This window comes from Zerene cesonia, chromosome 13 (assembly GCF_012273895.1).
Source record: "Zerene cesonia ecotype Mississippi chromosome 13, Zerene_cesonia_1.1, whole genome shotgun sequence".
NCBI classification, from domain to species: domain Eukaryota; kingdom Metazoa; phylum Arthropoda; class Insecta; order Lepidoptera; family Pieridae; genus Zerene; species Zerene cesonia.
Window position 1 is genome coordinate 6,772,260 of NC_052114.1, and position 23,139 is coordinate 6,795,398.

The 23,139-nt window shown below is 32.7% G+C and overlaps 1 protein-coding gene across 2 annotated transcripts; it reads left to right on the forward strand.

The window, feature by feature from the left end:
* The first annotated feature begins 16,236 nt into the window (after positions 1-16,236).
* On the forward strand, positions 16,237-22,608 carry LOC119831037 (mucin-5AC-like). Of its 2 annotated transcripts, none has more exons than XM_038354258.1 (3): positions 16,237-16,392; positions 19,866-20,120; positions 20,427-22,608. In XM_038354258.1, exons 1-3 carry the CDS (start codon positions 16,350-16,352, stop codon positions 22,151-22,153), a joined length of 2,025 nt encoding a protein of 674 aa, XP_038210186.1. In that variant the 5' UTR covers positions 16,237-16,349; the 3' UTR covers positions 22,154-22,608. The 2 variants fall into 2 exon arrangements, with proteins under 2 accessions (XP_038210186.1, XP_038210187.1); XM_038354259.1 differs by having other exon boundaries at positions 19,866-20,090.
* The last annotated feature ends 531 nt before the right edge of the window (positions 22,609-23,139 follow it).

The following is a 23,139-nucleotide window of genomic DNA, read 5'->3' on the forward strand; positions in this document are numbered from 1 at the left end:
TGAACTTAAGCAAGTCTTAGCAATAGCCTATTAAATAATTGAGGTTTATATTCTTTCGCACAAAGATAAACATTAATTATCCATAATGAATAAATATATAATTATCTAGATATTTATACTGCTACATCGATTTTTCTTAAGGTAGCTTAGAGTATAATATCTCCTCAAAAAGCGAAAGGTTACCTAAGACGGTATACCCATCATTGGTTGTAAAGTTCAAGGCAAAAAATAACGACGAAGTCTTCTTTTGATTTTAAATATAGGAAGTCACAATTACCTACGTAGTAATGGTAGATACGTAGTTATATTTATTATTAGAACATTAAGTTGGTACCAACAATAGCTATCGTTCATATCATATTATGCAAGCGATTTATGTCTATTCTCAGCTGCTGAATATGTCAAAGCTACGCCTATAACTAAATCCTATATTTGTTTCCTATAAATATTAAGTAGGTAACATTAGTACATACCTACTACCAACCTACAATAATTTGATCAAATACTTATTCACCTCATTCAATCTTAAGAATAGGGTTAAGGCGAGCCATTAAAAAAAGACATAACATGAACAAAATTATAGTAATGATCCTCTTTAAAAGATAATCAAATTATATTTACTCAAGCTCTTAAAGGCTCTATGTAGGACGTGAAAGGATGTACCGAAGATGTCGGCAGCCGTAGTCCTTGACGTGGCAATGCATTTGCTTATGTATAAAATGCAGGTACAATGTACAAAGAGTAGGTAGTAGTTATTGAAATAATGTAAATACATAATATTGATTACATGTTTTTATCGCGTCGTACTCCGACTTGGGACATTATTGGAATTTAATTAAATGAGCCCTAGTCATTTTTCTTTCTTCTCACGTTCGGTGTAACGATACGATAGATACGAATAATTAATTGGGAACTAAGGCTACCATCTTGCTTTTAATCCTTTTTTAGTCCTTTTTAATTTTAAATATTGACCATTGACCAGGTATAATACCCAACTATTATGGCACTTATTTTTCTTATAATTAAAATATAATTTAAATATGTCTTAATAAACTACACTCTCCATTAAGTAGACATAAAATTTTATGTAACATTGTTTTAAGGGAGAAGCCACCGACAACCGAAACACAGTTCCCAACTAGTTCAGTAGTCAGTGGGTCGCATAAAGATGTACTTACTTTATTTTATGTTAATAAATATTTTTGTTATAATTATATTTGTTTTCAGTTGTTTTCAGTGATCTATTACGAGCCTTATCCAAGTAAATAGATTCATTTACTGCTAAAATTAGGAATTAATATTATCTAGCGATTCCCTACACATGTCTGTTTGTAACATGTCTGTTTGTTTGAACTTTCTGACTATCCTACATGTATATAAAATAACTTGTTATTGTAACTAATATAATGTTGGATATTGTTACAAAATATAGTAATAGAGAGTTTATATCGATATACACAATGACGAATAGAAATGTCATGCATTTTTTGTAGGTATTCAGCTTCTATAGGTGCTACGCAATACATGCTACATTTAAAAAAATAATAGATGGATAAGCATCCATCCATTATTTTTTTAAATTATAAGCATCAAACCATACAGAGTAACAATTTATTAAACGGTATAAATAAATTGAGCTAAAATACTCAAGAACTTAACAGATTCGACCTTCGAAAAAATGTTTAGGGCAATTTTTCATTACTACATATTGTTATAATCACATTGTTCTAGATAATTTTATTTAATATTAGTATCAATTATACTATACTTTTTAACGATAAAAATAATTAATGATTAAATCCCTGTTTCAAACACGAAATTAATTTTGGTGTCTATGTGTCTGTTCCTCACTTCTTTACACGTAAACAACTGAACCGATTTAGTTCAAAGATAATTTGAGACTAAAGAAAGGAAATTGTATAGTTTTTACCCCGGAAATTCCAAGATAATGAGAACTATGCGGGTGAAACCCAAGGATTGTATCCATTGACTGCTAAGGTAAAGGTGTGGGCGGAACGCTAGGAAAGAAACGAATTCAGGAATACCCAATAATTTTTCATATCGTATCTTAATCTAAATCACATAATACAACATAATACTATACTAGATTTAAACGTTGTGCAATACACGGCATCGTGTGAAGATTCTTTCAGCAATAAATTTCGGATATTGTTCTAGTAATTGAAGGCTATAAACTATGTAATGATGATCAATAAGTGACGAATTGATAAGGCTTAGTGAAAGCGCCAAAATGTAATTCCATTGTGAAGCAGTTTCGATGTGAGATTGTTACTTACCGCATCTTCTGTAGCCATTGTTCATCAACTTTGATACATTGAGTAATCGGTATTTTATAATCGAAACCAGTTCCCCAAAACTAGTAGGTAAGGCACCACTTTACAATTCGTTTTAGATGCGTTTTCATATAATTGTAATTGAATTGTTATGTAACTTCAGGTATAGAATTAAATACCCAAGTTAATAAAATATACAATATACTGTCTACTGTGTGCTATAAATAAACAACAGTTTACGTGTTTTATGTGCTACGATCCATTGATAATTATGTATATGTTCAAATATTTCATACACATCCATAATAAGGTCATAAAATAGCAACTGGTACCAAATGTAGGTTAGAAATTCATTTGTTATTTAACAGTTAATAATCCTTACTGAATTTTAATGTGAAAGTAACTCTATCAGTCTCTTCATCACATTTAAACCATAGAACTGATTTGAATGAAATTTAGTACAGAGATAGTTTGAGGATCAAGAAGGACATACGACAGTTATTATCCCGTAACGAGATATATGTCGGTGGAACCTCGTATCATTTGATTAGGTGGGCGAGTCGCAGGCGGAAAGCTAGTTGTTTAAATTGTAATTATTTCATATTTTTCTTAATACCCCTTTTTTTTTTTTATGTGAAAGGGCAGGCAAGCGAGCAGACGGGTCACCTGATGTTAAGTGATCCACGTCGCCCAGTTACACCCACAATACCAGGGGTATGGTGTGTGCGTTGCCGGCCTTTGATAAAGGAGTATGCTCTATATACCCTGTCTTGTACGTAGAAATGCTGGAATATCCTGTAATTAAAACTACACAAGACCAAGTATTTAATACAAGTTATATAAAATGATTTGCTATTTACTTTAGTCTACGTCCTTGCAATAAAATGATAAATGCGGAAGTGAACTTGTTTGTTTGTTTGTCTTGTTCTTTCTCGTCACGTCAGAGACCGCTCTTTCTATCTCATTCCCTTTGAAACCCTTAAATTTATTTTGATACCCTGTGAAGTAACAGATGAATCAAATATTTTTATGCACGTCAATCAATAAGTTTATAATAACCTATTTATACTAAGTAGGTTTACTTATTAAATTAATACCAGCTATGGATAAAAAAAAATTACTACATATCTACATAATGAATTATTATAATAAAATCATAATTTATATGTTTCTCAATCAATGAACACATACATCGTGTATAATTTAACCTCCGACAATCAAATTATTGTGAGATGTATCAGTTTATTGAGAACTGAGATACTTTATTGACCTTAGCGGGTTCTCAGCAATTATGTTTGAGCTTGTTAGCTTTTTTGACTGCAACCGTGACTAAGACGCTAATAATTTACGATCACGAAAGATCATCTATTTTTTTAACAATATATTACTGTTCGTGTACCAATGTTTTGTAGCTTAATGCTTATATACTTATCTAGTTTGAATAAAGCGTAAGTGAATCAATAATTTAATGCTTTCATTTATTTTAATATCACTATTAGAAGGTATCAAACATATCGAGGATCAGAAAAATACACAGTAGGTATACGGTACTGTACGGGCAAATAAAAAAGATTCGTTAAGAATTTAAATCCTACTAATATTATAAATGCGAAAGTTTGTAAGGATGAGTGTGTGCTTGTTGCTCTTTCACGCAAAAACTACTGAGCTGATTGCCATGAAATTTGGTAAGTAGATAGCTGGACAACGGGAATAACATATAGGCAACTTTTTATTCCGATATTCCTACGGGATATGACCTTACGCGGGTAAAACCGCGGGGCGCAGCTATTAGAGTAATAAAATAGTACCATAAAACAATATAAAAGAATCGAATACACGCAACGATTCCAAATTTATCAAGTAAGTAGTTCCAATATAAGGAAAGTGGAAGTATCGTGCTCTTGATATTTACAATTGTGCGTGCAAAACGGAACGTATTATTACTTGGGTGTCGGTAATCATTCTAGCGTCGACGAGTAAATGATAATTCATAATTATTTCAGACGAAACAAAAAAATATTTTATAGACTCTTTATATACTTTATATATTTTACTACAAGAGACTACAAGTATATATGTAAATATTGCAAATGTTTCAATATGCGGTCTTCTAAGACAATAGAGGCATTCCAATTATTTGTCAGCAAGCTGTAGAGCCCTTACAAAATATAGAATTGTAATGATACAAGTCTTTATATAACACAGCTCTTTCAAGAACAATACTAACTCGTTAAAGTTAAAACATAAGCAGAACGATGTCATAGGTCGCAGGTTACGATGCGCCGCCGGTCGCGGGACCCCACCGCCGGCTCAACCCAGCCATTCGTGATATACCGTGGGTGAAAGCAAATGTTATCTAACTCAGCCTTGGCCACGAGCTAGGAAACTCTGATGTGTCCCTCCAGGTTACTAGACGTCAATTTGATTTGTGGAACTCCATTTTCTTATGACGTAAAATATGAACTCTTGAAATTGCTCTTATATGTGTTAGTCAACTTTCTGTACATTTTTGGTATGTATTTCAATGAAGTAATTGTTCGATTGAAGTAAAGTCCCAAAGAAATCTATTTATATTGCACGTAAAGAACTTCCACAAAACGTTGGCTGCAAGAAAATCGATGTTTATGGCAAATACAAAACTAATAATTGCGATAATATCATTGCTAAGTATGCCCCACGGTGCAAAATATTATGAAATCAAATTATTTAAAGTATGTTGTAAGAACTGAGTTATCCACGACCTTCAAGAGCCGTGAGAAGCTTCGGCCCAGTCTGCGTGCGACTCAAACATTGTCTCTGTTTAAATAATCGACAACAGTTAGGCATGTCGCAACTCTAAGCTTAAACAATGTAATTTGCTATTTTCACATTACCGTTCGCGTTACCATTTAGAATTTGATTATTAACGATATTATTAGACAAACGGTGGTTTATAGTCACCCATGTGCATTGACGATTGACATTTAACAGTACGAGTGGAGCTCGCTCCGACAGAAGTTGTACGAACCACGCGGTAGGAGATCGCAGTCTGAAATATAAGAGATTTATGCTTCACACACCAAATATGTACACATTTTTTAGAGTTCCGCACCCAAAGGGTAAACGGCACCCTATTTTTACGACTTCACTTTCCATATTTCTGTTTGTCTGTCCGTCCGTCTGTTACTTTATCTCATGAACCGTGATAGACGGTTGAAATTTTCGGAGATGATGCATTCCTTTTGCCTCTATAACATAAATAATGAAAAATCAAGTCAATAAATCAAGGTAAGGCAACGGTCGTAAATTGGATGGTTACGATTTTTTGCAGTTTTACCCTTTATATCGCATTCTTATTCTAATAGAAAATTAACTAGTGATCTTAGTCATTGATTACGTTGTAGTAACTTAAAGATTATTTACATAGCTCGCAAATGCTCATCATTTTATAATGTCGCAAATTACCATTTAAAATATCTTGTTTACCTCAAATTCCTTATAATTGCATGATACTATGGTACTTCAGGTTTAGGATCTAACTAAGCAGGTACTTGTTGTTTAAGCAATTTGTATTTAATAGTAATTTTATGCGCGATAATATTTCCAATTCCGTATGTATATTTTTGTGGATATAACACATCAATAAACATTCCTGCTTTTTACAAATCAACGACTTGACTGGGCTTGAAAGCTTAAAAATATTTTTTGTTTGATTATAATGATGCACATTGCACATATAGGAACCATATTTCTAACATCTATGTTTAATAATTTAAAGATGACAAGAGAAAGACTATTCAAAGATATTCGTGCTTTATTGTTTATATAATTTTTGCATATATTTAAGAAAGGTTTTACTACTTTTACTTTCTCTAGTTCTTTAACGTTATCGAGATCCACGAGTCTCGTTTGAGAATAGCGCCAGAATTATAATTATGAGAAAGGTGTAAAGCTTAACATGAAGTTCTTCAGATTGCCACAGACGATGCAACCCATAAACGAAATCTAGATTAATTGAATGATTCTCTTCTTTAAAGTTGTGGTGCTAGTTTAGTGATGAATCGCCTTTTTAACACTAGAAATATCTGATTTATTAAATTTTTATAAAGTATTTCTTACATATTCCACAAAAAAACATTGCGGATGCTACGTACAATCTCATCCGTGATCTTCGTTCCGCGATGGTCGTTAAGGATGTATTCCAAGGCTTTACACATAGATCTATCACATTTATAAAGGTTACATGCCACAACATTATTAATCTTTAAAACAATTAATTGGATTGTATACAGCAATTTGAAGAGGATTTTCCACATCCTTATAGTCGATCGAACCGTGAAAAATTACAAATTATAAAAAGATAAAGAAAGAGGATCTAACAAATTCCTAGAGTCGATGATGGAAATTTAAATGTCATCGCATTATTCAGTCCCATGTACGTTCTACACGACTGTTAAACTAGCAAGTGGGATGTTTCTCATGCTGTTATCGATGCATCAGGAGCATCGCTCGGAAGTCGTGCTAAGTGTCAGGCGCCCTGCCGAGGACGACACGCTTCTGCCAATCATTGCTAAATACACATCTGCCGTTTTGCAACTTTATATTACCTAAGAAATAAGCTTAAACCTATAAGTTGAACACCTAATTGTGGCGTAGTGCTAACGCACATGAGCGGCTCGAATGCCCTCGTGAACTTTACCATGCATGTTATTTGCAAAATTTAACTTATAGAGTGGTGAAAAAGTATGTAAATATCACAAAAAGCTGTAATGTGTTGCAAGCTAAAAGTTGATAGCAAGTTAATCGCTTGCTTTTTTTAAATATTGAGTAACGTTAGGTTTTTAAAGTAATTTCGACTCAATTCGTAGTTAAAGCATTTAACAGATATAATTCTCACGATGTAAGACAAATGGTTTAGCTCTAACGCAGTGACAAGTTGCAAAACTTTACTAAACCGTTTTTTATAAATGTGTGGCACAGACCAAACAATGCGCGTATGGGAAACTAAGAAACGATTGTCGGAGTTTTAAAGCTTAATATGTATTAAGAAACTAGGTTTAAAAGATAGTATCATTTGATCGCTGTCGATGCTTCAGTCACGCTGTTTCAAAGGTCAGCTGTAAATTTAAATTATGAAGTACTTGCTGAACTAAATTGCCATACGCATAAAGAAAAGCTGTTACTTTTATTCCATTCTTTATTTTTGGGACAAACTTACAATAACAAACAGAACACAAATTACAAGATGTGTGGTGATTAAAGGTAAATATTTACCACAGACTACAATTATAGTATATTTAATATTGTAATGATGATATATTATAAGAAATTTAAATGAATTTGTATCGCTATACCTAGTATAGTAGGATCTCATCTCTGGCTATACTTTAGAGTTCAACGACTACCCTTACATAAAAGGAAAATGCGATTAGCGAGATGACAAATATGTATCTTTGCAAATAAAAAGATAAATGTTTACGGGAAGTGCAAACATAATATAATCTTAATATTCATATAAGGAAAATCAACAACCATGTACTCAGCATAAATATATGTTATGTCAAGATTACGATTTCCCAAAATTTTGATTTTTGTTCATTTCTAATATTTTTTTCTTATAAAGTAACGAGTGCATTGCTCAACAGAAAATAAATGACGGCAACAGGTTTCAAAACGCTAATGTAAAAATAACAATAGATCATCAAAAAAACTGTATACATTGCTTCAATTTTCTTGCATCGCCTGTAGTGGATCGTTCAATAACAAACGCTCATCCACCGTGAAAAACATTTGGTTCACGGCCACATCGCATGCACTTATCTACAAGAAATAGGTATTATAGTCTTCTGGTGCACACGTAACACGCACTAGACCTTTGCGGTTCGCTATCATGTAGGTTATTATATTTTTATCCTTCTGGTTGTTACTTGATATATGTGACATTTGAATCTATATCAAATTAATGAAGAATAATATAATGTGAAACTGCAGTACAAATGAAAAGGTGTAGAGTCGTAATTGCTATAGATATATGTCTTTTATTCTTAGATTAACTTAATATTTTAAATCATACAACTGTGCGAATAAGTTCGCAAATAAATTTTCTGGTATAAACGCACTGTTTGTAATTTTAACATGATATTATCCAAACGAAATCAGTAACATTTAATTTTTTAAACAAAAAGCACATACATAGACATTACAAATAATATTTCATATATGTGAACCTTATCTAGTACGTTAGAAGTTAAATTGCTATGCATTAAAATATTCAATATAATTTATTATATTATTATATATGATATATTGCTTACTATGCAACGTAATCAGTTGAATGATAACATTTATTACCTAAGAATTTTCTTTAATGCATGTATAATTATGTCCGGGACAACAACTCTGCTGCATAATCTTATGTAATGTTGAAGAATGTCTTTGCTATTTTGTGGATATTAAGTTGTTAGTAACTTATGCAAGAGCTAACTGCAGTTTGTTTTACTCAATTTTACATCACCCGCCCACAATATTTTATTGTTAAGCGAATGGGAAACTTGATACGTCTTTATGAGAGAAAAGAATAGTATTTACAAATGATTCTTTTTTGAGACTTTAAAACGCTGTCAATTTTACATTCTTGTTAACCATTTAAAAACTTTTTTTATAAATAATCAGGATTACAAAATAAGTAACATACAAATGTCCAAATCAAAATACGCCACTTGGTACGTTAATTCAAACATTATACGTAAACTGATTGTAGACTGACTGATTACTTTCGTTTCATTGATGTATAATTGTCTTACTGCAGTCGATGCTTTATAACTATATATTTGTACCTAAATACCCATTTAAGGTAGAGTTACGCCTAACAAAGCACATTGTTTTCGATAAATGAATGAAAAGATAATCAAATTACAAACTTTTTGTTTGTATCTCATTCTTAATGAGCAAAAAGGTAATATTTGAATTACACTCTATAGTATTGTTTCTTTATATGATTCAAAACTTGAGGTTATCCGCTAATTATCTTAACATATAATATATATTTAACATGTTTGTGCTAACTCTGCTCAGGTTTCACGCGGAAATAACTGGTGAAATATAGACTATGTCACTTAGAAATAATCTAACTTTCAATTTTTAAACGAATTATCATTATTGGTCCCTTAATCCAGCTACAATTGAACAAAAAGAAACCCTTTATAATATTTGTATGGACTAGAAACACAAAAAGAGAATCGAAATAGACGCAACTGCATTTGAACATCTTTCTTTCGATAATTCTCTTGTAATCACACCTTATTCCAATAATGATTAATCCCTTTAGACATTAAACTATTTTAATGATTGTGGGAATTCGGTTATATTGCTGTATATATCTTGTAACAAACAATTACGCTCTACTAGTTCATTACGCGAAGCAAAACACGCAGCAATTCATATTTAACCTTTATTTTTTATTATTATAACACATTCACATTGATGAGGTGATGCTGTTGGGAGATGATTATTTTGTTATTGAATGGATGAGTCAATAGATGGTGATATTTTCTTATACTTATGTGGTATGTGAAAGAGTTCTTACCTGCTAACAATAAATTTATGATAATTTCTGAAGCAGAATTGATTAAATTAATTAATTAATAAATTAATGTATGTAATCTTTAGATTTCATGTATTACTAACTCTTTTATATTTTTGAATACATTTATAGGTTAAAGTTTGATATGTTGTATGTTACACGTCGCAAATCAAATTGCTTTTTTAGGCCTATGTAAAAACGTTTGTAGCTTACTCGGGAATTGTTCACCTGGTCGGAATGCAGCATCCTCTGTTAAAGGTCATATTGCGAGGCCGTATTGAATACGGTAAGCCAACAATGGTGATATTATAATTTAAAATATGGAAGGTGATCGTTAGTTACGCTTCCAAGCTGTTGAGGAAGAAAATTTATTTTTTCAAAGAAGGCGGCAATAAAGTAATTTATAAAACTTTTTTTTTTGTCGCTTAACTGTTGGTCCTGTACTTTTGTTTTTTTGTGTTTAAATTTATTTAGGCTCTTAAATAAATTTATGGGAAATGGAGGTATATTATCTCATTAGTACACAAATACCGACAGCGTGATAAAATGTTATAATTCTATACAACTTGGGATTAAACCAGCTTGCGAGAATTTTTCTGCCATTCAAGGTAGCAGAAAAATTCTAGCAGCCTTCGTGAAACCTAACCTCAAAAACGTAGACAAGTATATTTGAATTAGATTCGCTAGACTGAATACAGTAAAGAAAGAAAACAAAAACAAAGACGAGACCAAGTGAACTTATTAAAATTTAATGCTCACGTGCACATAAGAACATTATTTCGCTACAAACGTGGGATATCCGATGCGAGAACAATATGCTCGAATTTGAATAAAATGCTAAACATTTGCGTCCGCTTGCTCGCCTGCGTATATTTTTATTACGTAGGTTTTAGTCCAGACTAGCAAAAATGTGGTGCACTATATATACCTATTTCCCTTTAAATAGGTAGCGTTATGTTCCAAAAAAAAATATGACAAATTTTCATCGAAATTGTACCATTATAATGATCTTAATTATTAAATTTTATAGAATTCATATATTTTAGAATTTTTATATTCTAGACAGAAAATCATCATCTCATCTCATACATATCGTATAATATGTCGATTCTTAATATTTATCTTTGAAATCACTTATTCAGAATCATTCTTATCGTATTACATAATTCTATAATTATTTTTTTAAAGAAGAAAAGGCGTCTTCTAACGAAAAACTAATGGTTTCTCTGTAACATTTTTGTATTTAAAAAAACAAAGAAAAGTTAGGTGTTATATATTTAAAGGTAAATAAAAAAAAAAAAAATATTCTACGACGCATTAAAATTAAAACGAACGTTCAAAGATCACGTAAACTTCACTCCCAAATAGGCATTTATTCTGTTAGATAAGCATAGTCGGAACGTACGGTAATTTGAGAAATGAAAAGAAACCGTGGTCAGCCGGTGGAATCAGAGATGACCTGTGACTGCTGACTGCTGATGCAACGCTATTGACTACGCAAGGTTGTTTGCAAGGTTTCATATGTAAGTATATAAGTATACACTTTTTCTTTTTTAAAAAGGTAAAAACAATAAAATTAATTAAGTACACTGGTATATTCTTTAAGTACAAAAATATTATGAAATTGGTTAATTTTTCGAAATAAAATGATTCTTTTCAGACCTACGATATTGTTGAAGACGTTAGTATTTTGGTAGCTTTTTGTAATAAAAGCAACGTTGTCTAAGGTTCATTAATTAATTAATGTAGATATTCTAAATCTTTACTAACAATACAAACCTGAAGATTTTTTGTTTGAACGCGTTATTCTAAGGAAGTACTGGAACAATTCGTAAATTCATTCACCGTTGGATATGTGCGTGATCACAGAAAACTCTTATATATATACCACGAGTGAAACCGGACCACCTCATATACTAGGTATTCTTTATCCTAAGGTATATCTTTATCGATGGGTACCTAAATTTTATAATTACAAAAATGAGAGGGTACCTGTATATATTCAAAACTTGGATTTATTATTTAGCAACATTGTTCTATGAACAATAGAAAAATATTATAAGCCCTAATATTATGACACCATTTGCATTTAATAATTTATAATTGAACCTTAAATAACACAAAAGTATGCTGTGAATACCTAAGTCATTGAATATAATAATAAGTTTCGAATAGCTTCTTCAATGTGGGTAATTGGGAAAACAGTACGACGTTCAATTTACTTACGTGTAATAAAACTATAATTCAATAAGGTAAGCACAATCACTGATTACTCATAAATCTTAGTAAGCGTTGCGCAAAATGGAAGAGTTCAAAGCAGCGAAATCAGAGTAGGTTCATTAAGGCTAAGTATATGTCAGGCCATAAACGATGATATGTAATACCGGGTCGGCTAATGCAATACCCGCCTTACCTGTCGATCATATTCTTAGACCGACCAGCTGCCTATAAAGATTAATCACCTAGATAGGGCATTTGTCATCTCCTCTCCATAAACGTGGTGACATTTCAGGTGTACAACTACAACTAGAAAAACATAAAAGATGGTCACGATAGTGGCGGTTTTGTAGGTTTCTTCTGTAGCGAGTGATATAAGCGAAACCTAAATACATTTTATTTTGTAGTACGCAAATGAATAACTTATTTCCCCATGTTAACTTCTCACGTAGCTATCACATTGGTATTTAAAATAGCTTCTTTAATATATTTCTATCGACATGATATAATGTACATATTGTTAATAAGAACATTGTTTTTAAATACGATTATTCTTAAAACTGTTTTTTTTTAATAAAAAGATTTCATTCCATAATTTCCAAGGGCTTTATAGAAAAATTATGATATTGTTCGCTTATAAAAGAAGAAACGAAAGGTCAGACAGCTTAACTGATCGTCACTCAGAGCGACCGATTATGCGCATAATTTGCGGATATGCTACTTTTGATGTCAAAGCTGTAAGCAGACAAATGTCAGTACACTCTCTTCAAATGGTTTACTTTGATAGAACGTATGATCAACGTTTTTTCTTTTGAAATATTGTAAGAATGTATAACATTCTGTATCGTGAAAACAATTTTTTCAATTCTTCCTCAATAATTCATTGTCAAAAAGTTTATTTCACTCGTCGTTAAAATTAAAATATAATATGTAAATGAACCTATGGCAATGGTTATGGCAATGGTTCGGCAATGGTTCGCCAACAAATCACTGAGTCAACGGGTCGCACGGAAACCTCAATCGCTGACTCTGGCGCATTATTTTAATATTTTTTTAATTTTCTCATCGCTCGTTATTTAACAATAACTTTTTTAAGTAAATAGATTTTTCTTTGAGAACTCCGGCTGTCTGTTTCATACTACCATTATTAATATTATAATTATTGCATTATAATGAAGCTATCAATATGCAAGTTGATATATTAATAAAGAGTCTATTGCTGCTCATGAGCTTAGGCAACGCCTGCGGCTCAAATTAATAGAATTTGTATCTGTGAATCACTAATTCTGTCTTATTGTGCTAAGACATCTTTTATCTATATTCTATATCTCTTTCTTTTATTATTCTACACATGTATCAATTACAAATTAATAAACATATTGAATATTTACTATGATATTTCAGATATAAATGGATACTCGTATACTTAACTTTCTTTTTCATTATAAAATCCTAACAATCCACTAGGAATCAGCTGTGTATATAGTAAATATTATTGAGTCATCAACATATTAATGTCGTCTAATAAACATTTACAAGAACATCGTTACTTTCTATTTCCCAGTGACGACTAAAATTTATTTTTCAGTTATTTACTACGTGGTATTTAAACAGTTGTCGCAAGGTATCGCGGTCGTGCCTGAAACCTTAGCTCCAACACGAACGTTGTGAAACCTACATGAGAACTACGAGTGAGCTCATTATAAAGCAATCACAACAATGCAAGACACTTTAATTTATTTGTACAAAAATAATTAGCGCACTATCGTTAACGGAAATTAATATATTTAATTTTAACACAGACGGCTTTATTCATGAGTGACCCTGAGTACCCCAGCGGGTGTAGGTAACCTAACTTTTAGAATAATATTATTGTATATTACCAGAAGGTTCCTTGTATATTCTATTACTATAAATGTTTGTGCGAAAGTCCTCGAATACAATTTATTTGAAATTACGTAGGATGCGGATAAAGATAATCTCATGATTTGAGTAATACATCCAACCAACATGAGTTTTATATTTAACCTTTTCATTAATAACAATAATAGATAATGTCATAACATAAAGTGCACCCACATTATGATTCACGTAGCTACAATGAAAATGACGAGGAATACAAGATTACAAAAAAGATATTCAATATTTAAGTGCACGCACCGGTTTCTGATGTTAAATAATTTATATTACAATTATTATAAACAATATTAGCATTGTTAATTAAGTTATGTTTCTGCAAACAAGTAACCGACTGTGAAATAATAATATCCAACAACCATTTTAATATCTTCCTAATATTACTGTAGTCATCTCTACAGTTATTTTAAATAAATTTTCGCGTAAATTAACATAAAGGACAAGTTCAAAGTCAAACTCTAAATTATTAAATATTTTGCTGCCTTTTTCCAAGACAGCATACAACTAGATGAAAATAATTTCACTATAATATACCTCTAGATAACTAATCTATGAATTGACTTAATTTTACAAGCAGCTTTTATCATTGCTTTATCTAAGTACTAATCGCTAACAATATTAATGTATTGCGTATTTATCCATTGCTTAATAACAAACAATAAATATTTGACAGACGTAATAAGCATCCGAACAATAGATAACTTTCGACCGATAAGATTTATTTGAAGACACGTTACATATTATAAATACTGGATAGTGCACATTGGAGATTTAATTGGCATCGTTTACCTGCACCAAAATAAATAAATATATAGTCATTCATATGATATGGTTATCAATAGTTACTCTTTTGTGTTCAAAATAACAAAATTGTATAGTAGAAAACGTACTATCGTAATCGAGTAGGCTATCGTAGTTTTTTTTCATAGAGGCAAGTAGTATAAGTTCAAATTACTTAATTAAAACACGGTACATACTAATACGTTTTCAATTATACAATTTTGTTATTTTAAACACAAAGTCACAAGTCTTTGCAATTTCCAAATTAAGCAAATATTTTGGTCTCTTTTCAGCTTCTATAGAGCGGAGCCTCTATATGAAAGATCGATCGATGATCGTAGCTGATCAAATGTGAAATGCATCTGTTTCTATTCTAACATAATAAATACAATGTATAAATATTTTTTGAGATTCAGCGACAACCAAGTTTTCTGATGTTTATCCGCAAAGGTGTTATTTCTCGTTTCGCGTGTTCTGCAAACATTTGTGTGAGCTTAGATCTTATCAACATGGTTACATAAGAGTCTAGTGTCTTCGAAGCAATTTTAGTTTTTAGTTTATGTCATACGATTAGCCGCTTGACCCGTCTTCACACCAACTGAATCAAAATAAATTTTGAATAAATAAACTCTCTCATAAACTTTTTTTTTAAGTAAAAATCTAATTATAAAATACAGATAATATTTAATTTTGAATTTATTTTTGTTCCAAATATACTTTTTTAAAGCGATCTTACATAACTAAAATTTTCACCCACTAAACATATGGGCAAAGGGCAACCCGGGATGCGGTTATACGGGATCTTAGATTTACGTACAATAATGTATTCTTCTAGGACTATAAATCAGTTGGCAATGAGGTAACGGATAAATGTATGCCAAATGGGAGTAACGACAATAGATGCGCGATAGCCGCGCCCCACCTGTCAGATAAATCACGGATATGTTTTCACTCCCCACTGAAGTAGGAGTTTAAAGTAGTTTCATTGTCATATTGTTTGGAAAAAAATACAAAGAGTAGTAAATAAAATACTAAGGCTGTATGATAGACTAAAATTTGGCGAATGAAAAACAGATGAATCATAAGTAAAATTAAATATAGAGTAAATTACAGATTATATGGGGTAATGAAACTTTACAATTAAATGCTAATGAAATTTTAATTGCCTTTAGATCTTTTCCTCCCAACATAGGTGCTTACAAATCAGATCTGAGAGAAGCTATTCTCTGCTTAATTTGTTACAAAAATCATATGGTATCATGTTTTGATTGTTATTCATTGATTTTCTAAATAATGACAACATTACATGCATACAAATGCATATCATCCAAATTTTGGGCATGCTGTACGCATTTTAAAAATACGATAACAATTTACAAATCGATGCGTATTGTGGGATGAGTGAATGAGATAAGTCATCTTAACATTTAGCGTGCTAACGTCAAACGCTCAAGCAAGCTCGCGATTGTTGCTCTGCCGTCACCTACTCTGTGTGAGCTTTCAGGTGCCCACTGACCAGATAGAAGGGGAGGTGAGCATCCACCGATGCTCAGTCCCTTCGCAACGCACTTCGCGGCAACATGTCGGTCTTGTGGCTCGTGCTTACATTGCTCCCTATCCTCGGTAAGTCGACACTCGACCTAACAATACCCGTACTTCGGCAGCGTGCAGCAGTGACGTGATTATATCCTTGTGACTTACGCTTAATCATGTGTATTTCTTACTGTGCCGTCGATACATTTTCATGAGGAAATGGACAGTGATAGTGCACGGTTGAAACGCGCGTGCGCATCTTACGCATTTCAGGACGTCCGTGTTCGTGGGAAGTTAATCGCGAAACTAATTTCCTCATATTTGTTGATAGTCGATTTATTTGTTTTGGTAGAAATATATATGATTCTTACTTTAAGTTATAAGTGAAAATTAGTAAAATTTTTGTTCTAGAGTTTAGAGCCTTTGCTTTAGTCAAAGTAATCAGTAAAAAAAAAACTTATGTCATAAATAGTATAAACTGTGTTTTAAGCATACCTAAATTTAGATTATTTTAAAATAATAATTAAGTCTGGTTCATGTTTCTTAAATAAAATTTAAATATAGTTAGAGACAGCAATAAGACGTTGATGGCACTCATAATTCGAATGTGCGCGATAACTTTAATTTCAGTGTAGGTAAATTACAAAATTTTCTTTCAGTTCAAAATATGTCCTAAAAATTTCATTCATAAGTCCTTAGACATACACGCGCATGATACTAAAACCATGAAAAAACTAATGCAAATATATTACATAATATGCTAATGAGCCAATGTGCGACTTAGCGCATCGTAGTGCACGAAGAGTCGCTGTACTGTCGCACGAAACTTGCGCAATTCAATGCACTTTCCATTCGTCCGCTGTTCTTCACTGGCACATCGTACATAGAAGATATACATAATCGATTCCAGAGATTTACATAGCAAATGATCTTCTCACAAGCCGTTCTCCCAAACTGGGCCGTGAGGGCTGGAGGCCGGAGAACGGATGCGCACTCCAAGGTTTATACCTAAACGGTGCATATTTGAATTTTGTTATTGAAATCGGCATTCCACCGTACATGGGAAATGTGATCTCTTAAATATATACATCCATTATATAATCAACCGTTACGTGATTTTTATTTCGATAAATATTTTATTTTAATTGTATTAATCATCTTTTAGATATACGTGTTACAATTAAGACAATAATATTTAAAAAATATTTTACTGCAGAGTTTATGAAAATGTCATAGTTACTTATAATCAGAAACTAGGCAAAGATATTTATTAGAATGACAATAAAGAAAGAATGCAAAAATGAGTAATAGGTTAAATTATTGAAAATGAGTAATATTTATTTTATGTAATAGGAATATTTAAATTCCATCGCTTCACTGAGCGCATTAAAAGGCAATGTGCACTTGTAACCATGGGGTGGTTTTAGGGGCATCAAAGAAAAGTTAAGATATTAAAATTAAATTGGGTCGGTCCATCTCATTTACTAATTAATTATTTTAACAATTACTGCTCCACTGCTTTATAAAAGATTCTCACAATTCCGATTTTTTCTGGGTTATTGCACTTTCAGTCGTTCTATTACTATATATTAAGTTATAATTAATTGAAATAATTACAACAACCTTTAGATGGTTGAATTAAATTTTACGAACAATTTCCATAGAAAAGCGGACCTTTGATTTTTTTTTTATTATCGTTAAACAATTTAAAAATTATCTTTTTAAAGAAAGTGATTTCTAAAATAACACAATTATTAAACAAATACAAGTATTCACACATCGTAAATGTTACAAATGTAGTACGTACGATACGTGCTTAGCCGTGAGAATAGATTACGTAAAATGAAAGTATCATTGATGCATGTTATTTGTTTCGATATTGTATCAGCTATCATCCACGAATTTACCTTTAATCCACAATATTTATTTACTAAACGACGAATAATTCTGCGACACATTGAATAATGTAGTTTTGCGATTAATTTATTTATTTAATATCATTAATGAAATAGCCACTGTTAATACAAATTTAAGTTAATCATTACAATTCATAAAGTGCATTATGCTTATGTTTCTAGAACTTTGTATTGTAATTAATTGTTTTCAATTATATATGTCACCAGTTACTTGTATGGATTGCAATAGATGGAATGATACATTCTACATTTCGAGCTTTAGCTAAATATGCAAGGTGGCTTCTATAGTGACCCTGCATGGTAGGTCGTCTTCACCATAATGTATGTGTGTGTCCATATAAATGATTACCATTAAAAGATGCGTACTTGAGCGCCGAATTGAGCGAATTCATGAACGCTGGCTAGCTGTTCATCCGTATAGAGTAAATGTATCGAATGTATTTAGTTCATTTGCATAAGCGCACGACCTTTCGAGGATGCGGCACCTCTGGATTGCGCAACGCGATACTATCTGCCCCGCTGGCCGCTCACGCATGGGAACTCGGTTTAACCTCCGCGCCGGTACTAACGTTCACCAGATTTAAGCTTTCATTAAAACAAACTGCGAAACGAAGATAACTCATCTCTGAGTATACAGCGCCGTAGATTTCTATCGACGCGCAAGCTCTAATGGGTTACGTCTTTGTTATATTTCAAAATAGCCATTTTTTAAATTACACTAACAGCTTACTAAGCTAACATGTACATGTAATTGAATTCATTGAATTCAAATCAGGAATGGAATTATTAATATATATATTATTGGAAAGGGAATTTTTTGGATTACTTTCATCATACCCGAAAATACATGAAGTCAGATTTCTAGGAGTAATAATTTGCAAATCTAAAGAACAATTTTGCGGGCTATACCATTGTACATTTCTTTATATATGATAATAAAGAAATGGTTTCGGCTATGTCTTTTAATGTGTTATAGTTTACACATTATGTAATCCATTAAAGCATCATGAATTATGTAAATTTTGAACATTAAAAATTTCACAGAAACCGCGAAGTGTGTGTATGGTATAAAATTCTATTAGCTCGCCATTTACGTTGCGGTTGGGCAAACATAAAATTCATTTTGATCGCGTAATCGACCTCAATTTAAGATGGCCGGTGTTAATATCCCGTTTGATGGATACCTACTTCATATTATATTTATACCATTATTAGGTATCATTGCTCAGTCACGCACAAAACATGTTGAAACGATTTGGAGATGGGTTTACGACAGGTACGACTTTACGACAGACAGACAGACTAGCAATGTAAATGTTAAGCATAATCTTCATGGCCTATTTTTGTTTGTAAAATAAATCTCGTTTCTTTTACAATGTCTATTCATTACAATTGAAATAAAATTTCACCGAGATTTTCTCTTTATATTCTTTGAACCCTTAAAGTCTTTCGTCAGTTATAAATATAATTATTACCTTACCCTAACTAAATGATAAAGCCTATTACCTAATTAGAGACTTACCTGTCTGTCTGTCTATTTTCACCACTCACCAGGCTGTACCTTTTGACATGCTAAATAAAAGGCTTCAACGATCCGTGTAAGCAAGTCTTATAAATTACCAAATTATATTTATTTTATGTACACAGGGGGAGCGGAGCGTTTTAACTGTCGAGGACGAATCCTGGGAGCATACTACGCGGATGCTAAATCGGGCTGCAAAGCGTTCCATGTGTGCGTGAGAGTGGCTGGCGGCGGTGTTCGTGATTTCAGATTCTTCTGTCCTCCCGGCACATTATTCCACCAAGAAGCCCAAACGTGTACCGACTGGGGCGACGATGACCCCCTAGCATGCCCTGCTGATATCTACGACGGTCAGTTTGATCTCTACAAGATCGGATCCGGTGAGCCAGCTTTGCAACTAACCATCTAGGCTTTAGACTGATAAACGAATGAGACATGAGATTCACATGTACAGCAAAATGTTTATCATAACTATCAAATTGTATTATATTTAGTACAAACTGTTTGTCTAGCTTCACTAATATAAAAAGAGGTTGAATGCATACATTAGACCTGTTTATAATAATGCCAGAGCAGGAATGTAGATAAAAGCTTATGCGTAATAGTAGATATAATAAATAAGAAGTGCTTAATTTGAACACTAATAAAGAATTAAAATGTCTAACGTAGATTATTTTATTGTGCAGGATTTGATACAAAAAAAGTGTCGTCTCCTGGAAACCGAGAAGATGAACCTGAATTTGGACTACAAGGTGCTGAAACTGGCGACCGTCGTCTCGCACAAAATAATGGCGCTTCCGACTTACGCACAGCTCACTCTTCTGATTTCTTCAGTGGACAGCGAGATCGAGGCCGTGACGAGTCAGCTCCACCAGCGCCTTCGTCATTCCCTCCATCCCGCCAGTCGTTCCGAAGGGCATCCACGCCAAGAACTACATATCCATCATCACAATACACAACCCCATCTCCATCATCTCCCCAATATTCCAGCACTCCTCAATACGATGTTCCAAAACGAAAAGTATTACGAAAGCGACCCCACCATATATCAACACCTGTACCCACCACAACAACAACAGTAGCACAACCTTCATTCCCTCCGTCCACATATGCCCCACAAGACTACTTCATCCGTCGAAATCCCTCGCAAAACAGTAAAGCACCAACAACAACAGTGAACATTCCACCCCAATATAAAGATGAATATGTTGAAGTGAGCAGAGTGACACCAAAGCAAAACAAATATTTCTCTAACAACCCATCCACTACACCTTACACATTTTTAACCCAAACAACACCTGAGATTAAGAATGAAGGCCTCGTTGAATTATATAATTACAACGGGGTTAACCCAGATAAAAAAACAAACCAAGATTCTCGTCCATTTAAACTCCGAAATAGCTTTAACGTACAATCGGATGTCTCAAAGCAAACGGATTTTTCTAGAACAAAATCATTCAATCAAAATTATAATCGAGGCACACCTGGTTACTCTACCAATTACCCGACGACAACAGTCGATTATAATTCCGCGAGAGGAATCATAACCAGCACGCCTGCTTATAGAAACTTCAACAGTGTCTCCTACGAGCCAGAAAAAAATAATTTCGTTTCTTTTCCTGCTGCAAAACAAAACTATTATAATAACCCCACTACAACATCTTCCCCTACCACCTCTTACACTACTTCCCGTCCTGATTCCTTTTCCAATTTGAATACCATTGCATATAATACAAATAATGCGCTCAATACACAGTCATCAAATTATGCAAACAGTCAGGAAGATGATGGACAATATCGACCACCACAAGGTGAAGACGATGGTCAGTATAGACCGGAACTCTATGAGAGGGAATCGGAGCTACTATCAGGCGCTCATTCTCTCAACATTGCAGCAAGCGGTAACAGGTTACCTGATGATCAAAAACCAGAGAAGGTACGATCGCAAAAGCAATTCGGAAAAGTATCAACACCACGACCGTTCAGACCAGCTGTATCAGTGACAACGGTAGCAAATCAACAACCCGTAGAAATCTATACAAGCACTGCACGACCTTACTCTGAACAAACGACACACAGGACATTTGATTACTACCAGACTTACACGACAACTTCAAGACCTTACGAAGCGCCTTCCGGTCCTGCTTCGAATGCTGTATCCGTAAATAACGCCGCCCCAAGAGCTACATCGACCTTTGCTCCCAATAAATCTGAAGCCTATTCAAAGAGCTATGAGAACGTGCAACAAAACTTGCCTTCCTCGTCCCCAAGACCAAAACATGTCCCACATATTCCTAATCGTCCCAACAAAGATGACTCCAGCTATGACTATGCGTATTACGACTCTGATCCCGACCGTTTCGCCGAATATGACCTATTAGAGGAATTTGGTAGGACTAACTCTAGAGGATAACAATTTCATGCATGTACTTACTCTTTCACTGCCATTAAATTAGTCTTTGGATAAGCCATTAGGATAATAAGTTCATGCGTTGTATTTATTATGAGTTTCGTTAATCAGATTTGTATTTTTGTAAATAATTATTTCAATTATTAATTTTTTGACTGAATTATGCCAGTATATTGAGGATGTAAACAAAAAACTTCATTATTAACACTTCTATAGAGGCTTATCCTAATAATTCTTATACTAAATTATTGTGTGATATTTAGACTTTCGTGCTTGATTAGATATAAGTTTATATAATATAGTTTAATTACCTAATTTAATTGTCATTAAAGTTCATTTTGGATTTGTCATTTGATGACTTCATTCGCTAAATCGTTAGAAATAATGAAGTACAATGTGAAATAAGCTTATGAAGTATTGTAAAATATTACACTGTAAATAAAGTTTTATAAAGACAATGCACAATATTTCGCTTAATTTCCTCAACACAATATGAGAAATATAATGAACAATATAAATGAATGTTGCATTATGTCGGTGGGTATGTTATTGTTTTAGACATGAAGGCATTTATTTTCACTATGTACAGCAATTAATAAGCTGTACTTTGTTGCTTTTTAATTAGAACCCAAAAAGTTAAAGTTTTTTTTTTGTGTATGTTTAACCATTATAAGTGTTGGAATTACTCAAATACTGCCTAATGTCTTATTTATAATAATGAGAACTTGACTATTTCTCAATTGTTCAATCAAACACAAAAATATCTCTATTATATATATATATAAAAATTAACAAAACGACTGTTTAAAACTTATCGTTATGATCGCGGGTGCCTTTTGGCGGTCTGTGGTAGTCATACTTTTTAGTGACGTCTAAACTCTAACGGTCTTATTCATAAAAAGTGATAACACTTCTAAAGGCTCGCTATAGTACGATTAACAAAAAAACTTTATTCATAAAAGCATTTTATTACAAAACAGTTCTATAAA

What these genes read in the sequence shown, in the direction of transcription:
- LOC119831037 (XM_038354258.1), top strand. Translation starts at nt 16,350, where the DNA reads ATGTCGGTCTTGTGGCTCGTGCTTACATTGCTCCCTATCCTCG. An exon ending in TACATTGCTCCCTATCCTCG is followed by an intron (nt 16,393 to 19,865) that starts GTAAGTCGACAC and finishes TTATGTACACAG; the next exon opens with GGGGAGCGGAGCGTTTTAAC. An exon ending in TCTCTACAAGATCGGATCCG is followed by an intron (nt 20,121 to 20,426) that starts GTGAGCCAGCTT and finishes TTTATTGTGCAG; the next exon opens with GATTTGATACAAAAAAAGTG.